At 42.6% G+C, this 7,628-nt stretch overlaps 1 protein-coding gene across 1 annotated transcript in view; it reads left to right on the top strand.

Annotated features, from left to right (window-relative positions):
- The window catches only part of CADPS (calcium dependent secretion activator), a 173,211-nt gene that overhangs the window by 96,168 nt on the left and 69,415 nt on the right, over nucleotides 1-7,628 (top strand). Inside the window, exons 16-17 of the mRNA XM_017747151.1 lie at nucleotides 6,264-6,365; nucleotides 7,197-7,260. Of these exons, the coding sequence (XP_017602640.1) occupies nucleotides 6,264-6,365; nucleotides 7,197-7,260 (166 nt within the window). The remainder of the gene's footprint in view (nucleotides 1-6,263; nucleotides 6,366-7,196; nucleotides 7,261-7,628) is intronic.

Genomic DNA, 7,628 nt, shown 5'->3' with positions numbered 1-7,628 from the left:
GGAATGGTTTTGAAAAGACACTGTGATTTGGGTTAAACTTCTGAAAGGATTTACATGGGCACCAAGGTCTTTCCCTGTCTTCTCTCTCCAGGTTTTCGCTGTCCTCATGTCAGAGGGCTGTGACAGTATTGCCAGTGTTGTTTGACACACAAAGAAGTGATGTATTAGAGGAGCCTCACTGCTTCCCTGTCTGCACATGGGAGAGGCATTGTGGAACAGAAAGTTGAGCTGCGCTTTTCTAGGTCCAAAGTTAGTGCCTAAATCTTGAGCAGTGGTTCCTGACCCTTGCAAAAAAGTGGCTTTCAGGAATGGCCTTGGTTTCACTTGTGCATTTTTTTTGATTTAGGCATAGAATAGAGCATTATTTTTAAACTTTAAAGTTAGCACCATGAAAAACTCTTTTTGTGCTTGTTAATCCCAAACTTTTAAAAATCAGACTTAAATATTGATCGTTTGCATGCTAAATATTAGCAGACCGAGCTTATCAAAATCAGGATGCTGGACTGAATTCCCTCCAGTCTAATAACAACCAAACACCACAATATTATGCAAGTTGTTCAATGATGATTTACCTAGGATCCAAGCAGCTACAAGTCTCTCTGTTAATTAACTGGGTATATTAGTGACTTCCCTTTCTTCTGTAAACTGGCCTCAAACTTGTTTTCAAGAAGAAACTGTTTCCTTAGCTAATGTTACCATTAGCTTTCATTACTGTTTTTACTACTGTAACCCAGCAGAAATAATGCTATTGTCATAAACCTTCAGGAAATGAAAACTCTACATGACATACCTGCAATTTTTTCCATTATACTGTCATTACATATCTGGTCTGTTTCATATAAAGATTTCCACACAGCTAGTTGAAACAAAAGAAATACAGGATTATTTTGGTCCCTTAAGTAGTAAATACATAAATACTTTATCATGATATCTTCGTGTACTTCCTTAGAGCTTTGTGTTGAGTTTCCACATCTCATCCAGATGCCCTGCCCTGGCTGCAGTAAGGCAGGTTCAATCTGGCAGGGTGTAACCCTGTGGTGAGGTGCCGGCTCCGTGTCCCACCCAGCTCTACAATCAGCCTGTGGTGACACAGCAGGTGCTCCCACTGTCTGTCGGATGGGATGCGCTGCCTGTGCTGAAGGGCTGGCTTGCCAGCCACCAGCAGGTCACCAGCTCAGTGTGAGAGGCTGACGTGATTCATCACAATGGGTGTAGGATGGCAGGGCTCAGAAACCATCCGGTGCCGGCACAGTGCATCAGGGGTGCGGATCGCACATGAGAATCAATGAGCCGTGACTTGGCTTGGTGCTGCAGTGTGGAGGAGAGCCCAAGTGAAAGGAAGGCAAGAACTGGGAGATTAAATGGTTCCCATGCTTGGCAGTACCTCATGGGTGGCTGGGGCAGTGCCCAAGAGCGCTGGGGTGAACAAAGGGCTTCTCACCAACATTTCCCACATGGTGTGAGTCCCCAAAAGAAAGTGGAGTAGGGGGGAAATTGGTGTTTGCTGAATAGGCTTTTTTCCTAGGGTTCTAGGCAGGTGGACTCCTTCAGGTCTGGTCTGCTGGGGGAGATGTGAGAGGCGGCCGTGATCCTGCCCACATCTCCAGAGCCTGTCCCCGTGCAACCGGTGGGACTGCACGCCGGCAATTCTTCCTGCCTGGGATCCTGTGAAAGCCTCTCCTGACACATGCCGTCCAAGGCACTAATCATCGATGTTTACTGTATAGCTCATATGTGCTGCACCTGGCAACCAGCAAGGGAGCTGAAGGCAGCACGTGTTTTATATTTGAGTTGTTACTTAAAAAATCAAATTATTTGCATCAGTTTTTGACATTGTTTTTTTCCCTCGGCTCTGCATGCCAGGGCTCACAGTGCATGCAAAGATCTGCTTGCTATGTGTAAGCAATATTTTCCCCAGGAAAAAAAAAGTGTAGACAAGTTAAACATAAAAGGTGTAAAAGATGGTATGTCTTTTCATTTAGAAGCCGACATGGTATTTCATGGAGGCTTATGTCAAAGAGATTAACGCGCTCGAGCTTTACTGTGTATTTATAATTGCATACAAATGCATGCTATTGCTTCATATATTAATCTTTGTTAAAAAAATCATTTTGATATATTTGTTTTAGCAGCATAACTAGCCCTGGGGCACTGGGTATAATTAGAAAAGGGCATGGGGGGGGGCGGGACTTGTAGAATAAAGCAGTGGCCTTAGGATCACAGGTCCTAATTATAATTTATAATTAACCCCAGGATTTGCACAAACCATCTAAGCTATACAAGGAATATCATTTTTGCTGTTTAAATTGCAACCCTTTTTTTTTAATTTCACCACCTGCTTTGTTGATGATGTTGTTTTTGGGCTTAAAACTTAAAAACATGGGGGGATTAGGAAAGTGGCATTTAAAACTTTTCCTATGAAATATTTACAGTGGGAATTTACTAGTTTAGAGCCAACACAGTGAATCTGCAGCAGAAGGAGTGATCTGAAACATGTTTACTTATAATTAAAAATCTCGTTAGTTATTTTTCTTGCCTTTTTTGCCCTTTTACTTCCCTCTCTGCCCACAACTTCTGCCGTACACCTCAAGTACCCATGAGCAAGAGCTAGAGAACTGGATGGAATTGTGTCTCCACACAGATGGAGACATTAATGTTGTTTGTCCAACTGAATTCTTAGACCCAAACCCATTTTGTCCCTCATGCATTTGTATATACTATGTACATCCAAGACTTATTTTTCACCCTTTTGCTCTCCTCTTACTTCTCATCACTGCTTCAGTGCAATAGTGATATGGTTGTGGATTGTGTGTGAGAACATCAGTTCCTGCAGCTGCAAGAGATGCTGCTTGCTGGAGGAGTTGGTGCTTCTGTCCATGAGATCAAATAGATAATATCAAAGTTGAGCTGGAGACCTTTGCTGAAAACAAAATTACCAGTAAGCATCAGAATGAGCTGTGCAGCTTGAGCTTCTCCTGGGGATTTTTTTCAGCCCCATCAGCCATGTACTGAAATTTTCTAGAGCACAGAAGTGAATCTTAAATTACAGTGATGCTAAGCTGTATAGCCTTTGTGTTCTTGCAAAAAGGAAAAGAAATATGTTCCCTCAGAAGGATTATATTTTCGAAGTATATTTGACTTGAATATTTAATTAGGTTTCAAAATTATCGAGCTAATAATTTAAGTGGAAGGCTTTGGGTAGTGTTTTTCCAGTTCTATCTATATCCTGCATTTGTCACTAATTAATGAGTTTCTAATGCTTCAGCTTCTGGGAAGATGAGCAACATAGATTAACATAACTAGTAAATCCAAAGATGTGCAACTGGGTTATAGTATTTGAAATTTGACAGAAACATAGGAAGTATTATTATTTGTGACATGGCTCAAGATGGGGGATTGTGAGGAAAGCAAAGATGACAGAACTGGTGCTAACCACTGTGACAACAACTTGAAAAGCAGCCGACATGACATCTTTCCTATCGTGCTGACGAAAATGTCAACTTTGTGAAGGACAGTGAGAAAATGGTTTGCCGAAAATTTGAAAGGTAGATTCAAGAGATGCTCATCATGTCAGATGCAATATAGTCCACAGCTGGGTGAGAAAGGGAGTCCTTGCTGTGGTGATGGCTCTCGCTTGGCAGGCCCTTCCAGACATCCACACTGCTCCAAAAATGGCTACAGCTGACCTGTAGATTGTCTCAAGTTTGCATGAGACATGAGAGTGACTTGTGCTTCCACCCAGCATGGAGGGACTGGCGGCTGGAGCCACTGGATTTGTGTCCTCCTGGCTCACACAGATGCTAAGAAAGGGAAAGACCAAAGGATTAAGCTTTCACTGTGTGTGTGTGACTCAGGGGTTTAGTTGGCATCCCTTCAGGTGTTGTGACTTGGTCAAAAACCACATTGGCCAGAGGTTTTCCCTCCAGAGCTCACCATTTGTCTTTGTGTGGGTCAGTGATGCTGCCAGAGCTGCCACTGCCCTGCCAGGACACAACTGATACTGTCAAGTCAGCCTGTGCTGGGTGCCCACCAGAAGTTGTTACATGGTGAGTGCTTTGAGTACAGCAAGAAGCTGAGATTCATGTGAGAGGGCTGCAACCCAGCCCAAGCTGTCAGATCCTGCCATTAAATCTCACCAGTTGAGGTTATTGACCCAGAAAAGGGTAACACAATTTTCAGACCATTTCCAATCCCTCAGCAAATCACTACTAGGGCAGGCAGCCTTTCCTCCCTTGTTTTGTCAGTGCTGACACAATTAACCCAGTGACACTCTGAGCTGTTGTGGGTACAGGGGGAGGACTGAATGCCAAAAGTCAAACGAGGGCTTCAACCCTGCACCTTAATGTATGGCATTTATTGTGGTCTGCCTTGAATTATCTCTCTCTGCCTGGGAGCAAACCAGGCACTGTGAGGTGCACAGCATCACAAAAAGCATGGACATCTCTATCTGAATATTAAATATTTTATGGAACTTTGGAATAAATTATATTAAGCATGTTAAGACATTAATTTTTGCTCAAAATCTAATTTGAATTTTTTGTGGCTTGCTCATTTCTTCAAAATAACTAGTACTAATTAGTTACTAATGAGACCAGATCCATACTTCCAAAATTGTTTATGAAATGTGTTCCCCAGCTGAGACATTTTATCCAAGTTTCAGCCTAAATCTTTTTTTCCTATTTTTTTTCCTTAATACACAACTCAATTTGGCAAATAATCAAACAAAGATTCTGATTAAATGCTGTTTAACTTTAAATACATGCCCTGGTATTCAAGTCTTTTTCTGTGTCTATGTTTCAAGTTTTATTTAATGTATATTTAGCTTTAAAATTTTGCAGTAAATATCATGTATGGTTTGCAAGTTCTTCTTCCCAAATGTTTCAATGGTTTATTCACCTGTGTTGGAATATCAGAGTTCATATTTATGATATTAAGAGCTTACTAAATGTAGGGTTGAGGAGAAGTTATTGCACAGATTTTATAGATTTTATTTTTTTATAGATTTTTTTTTTAAAGTTTAGGGCCTTTGATTCTTTAAGAGGAAAATAAAGCCAACCAATTAACCCCTGTCAGGAGGTTCATTAGAAGCTTTGTAATCCCTTGCCAAGTCTTTTGTAAAATCAAATCAGTCTAGTACTGCGGATTTATGCAGCTTAAGATGAGCACTGGAGGAGGCCTTTAAGTAAGAACATTTGTTCAATTTTAAGACGTCTTACATTACCTAAAGAGTGCCTGTGCCAGCAGAGTTGCCCAGGAGTACACAAATCCTTAGACTTTGCTCTCCAGCAATAGAAAGAGTGCCAATGATTGTGTGCCTGACCAATCCCTTTGGTGGATGGATGGATTAGACTTGCTCTCTTCCTCTTGCCTGGGATGCTGCTGTGTAGTGGATTGTGCCATGTGGGTGTGGGGGAGAAGGAGGGGATTTCTGCTCTCAGCTCTTGGCAGGGTTGGCATCAGCAGAAGTATGGGATGGAAGAGTACAGGGACCACGGCATTATCCAGCCCCACAAAGAGCCTTGGCATGGATTGTCTGCACACTGTGCTCTGTGAAAGATGAGAAATATCCCAAGGCAGCTGGATCTGGGTGTCTCACAACACACTCCTGTGCACTCCTTAAATACAGGAGCATCAAGTAGTCTGAGAAAATTTGTGATAAATTGCATAATGTGTTCATTTTTATAAATTAAAATTAAACGCCCAAAGAGGCATCGCATTTTCAATGCAAAATGCATGTCACTCTTTAGGCACATTTCAGCAGAATATATTGAAGATGGTTCACTTCAAGAAATCTCTATAATGGGGTGATTCAGCGGTTAGAAAGGAGTGCAGAATTTTATATTCTGTTTATATGTATGTCTGTCGTTGATATTCTTTTATACTGTGAATTGTGTTAAATTAGCAGCTGAATTTTTCTGGAGAAATTCAGTCCCTCTTTTGCCAGCAACGGGCTCAATCCTGATGTGAGGCATTGCACTCCCTGCATATACCTGTATTTAGAAGGGAATCTGCTTTTCCCAGCTTCTTTAATAATGAAAGTAAGGGGGTGGGGAGGTGTCCATACATAGATTACCACTGTGAGAGAGGATACCAGTTTATTTGTTTATTTTTGATACCTTGGCAGCAGTGCTGCTGCAGCCACCCCTGTCTCGGCATGGCACATCCTTTGTCCCGGGTCTCACAGTTGGTGAGGTTCCTTTTGGAAAGGGCAGTGTGCTGCATGCTGAGGTGGAGCCCGAGTCATTGTGGCATTTCTCCTGCAGGCCTGACGGGATAGGAACTGTGACCGTGGATGAGAAAGAGCGTTTCGAAGAGATCAAGGAGCGGCTTCGTGTGCTGCTGGAGAATCAGATCACACATTTCAGGTAAAGGCACAGAGCCCAGGGTGAATGCGAGAGGAATGATTCCTCACAGCTCCCTCCTATAAGCAGCAAAGCCAAAAGGCAGGTTTTGAATGCATACAGGAATTTTGCATAAGTGACACAGACCTACACAGGGCAGTGAAGCGTGTTCATAGCTGGTATGTGATTTTAAATATATATCCTTTGAAGGATATTTCAAACCATCTTGCTCCCATAGGCATGGTAAAGCTGTGGATTTTTTCTAAACTATAACAACAAAAGATCCCTTACCCTCTTACTTCTCTGTTCCTCTCTGCTCAGTTATTACTCTTTTATCTTCTCCCTAGTATTGACAGGCAGGGCTTTCTGCAGGGATGTCAAAGTATGGAAAAGGTTTGATACCCTCCCAAAAAGGGATCAGTGGCCCCCAGCACACTGGTAAGGTCAGGCAGGTTGTGCACATTCACACACAGATGGGTGATGTGCATTACCTGTACCCTGGTGCATCACCAGGTCTCCAGCTGGAAGTAAATGTCCTTTCCAGAGGAGCTTTTTCCCCCCATTTTTAGAAGAAGATGGTATTATCTTTCTCCAAGGAGACCTAAAAACTCTCCAGGTGACACCCAGATTTAAGAAACTGCTAAAACTATCAGCTTATTACTAACCCATATTTTCTTTTGCTGCCTTAGTGCCTACACCAAACCCTTTCAGAAAGTTACCCTATAGAAAGACTGCTTATTCCAGGCCGAGAGACTGGAGAATTGCTTGGACATATTTAGGAAAGCATCCTTATCACTCAGGAAAGGCTTGTTCATGTGCACTTGGTCTAATGCTAAGATGATGTGCTTTTTCTAGGTACTGCTTTCCATTTGGCCGTCCAGAGGGTGCACTGAAAGCAACTCTGTCACTGCTGGAAAGGGTAAGCATAGAAATAGTAGAGGGTCATTAGAATGACCTGTATTCATGTATCCTTCCAACTAGAAAAGCCTGAGAAGCTGTTGGCTTTGCATAGGACATGTAATTAATGATAGCTTACACTGAAGTGTGGGGCTTGGGTGGGATTGGTGTCTCCTGCCTCAGCTGAGAGGCAGGTGTGTAGCCTGACCACTAAAGGCAGCACAGCCTGTGTCTGTGTTAATAGATAAGAGTGAAGGATCTGCCTTGCAAAGAGCCATACCACAGACCCTTGTCAGCAATGCCTGGCTGCTGCCTGGTGAAATTCCCATCTTGAGGCAGACTTGTTCCCTCTGGATGTATAAAACCTGCTCACCATGACCCTCCCTATCC

The sequence above is a fragment of the Corvus brachyrhynchos genome, unplaced genomic scaffold, assembly GCF_000691975.1.
Source record: "Corvus brachyrhynchos isolate BGI_N302 unplaced genomic scaffold, ASM69197v1 scaffold91, whole genome shotgun sequence".
In the NCBI taxonomy this organism is placed as follows: Eukaryota; Metazoa; Chordata; class Aves; order Passeriformes; family Corvidae; genus Corvus; species Corvus brachyrhynchos.
The sequence above is the reverse complement of the archived record's forward strand: the minus strand, read 5'-3'. Positions and strand labels throughout refer to the sequence as shown.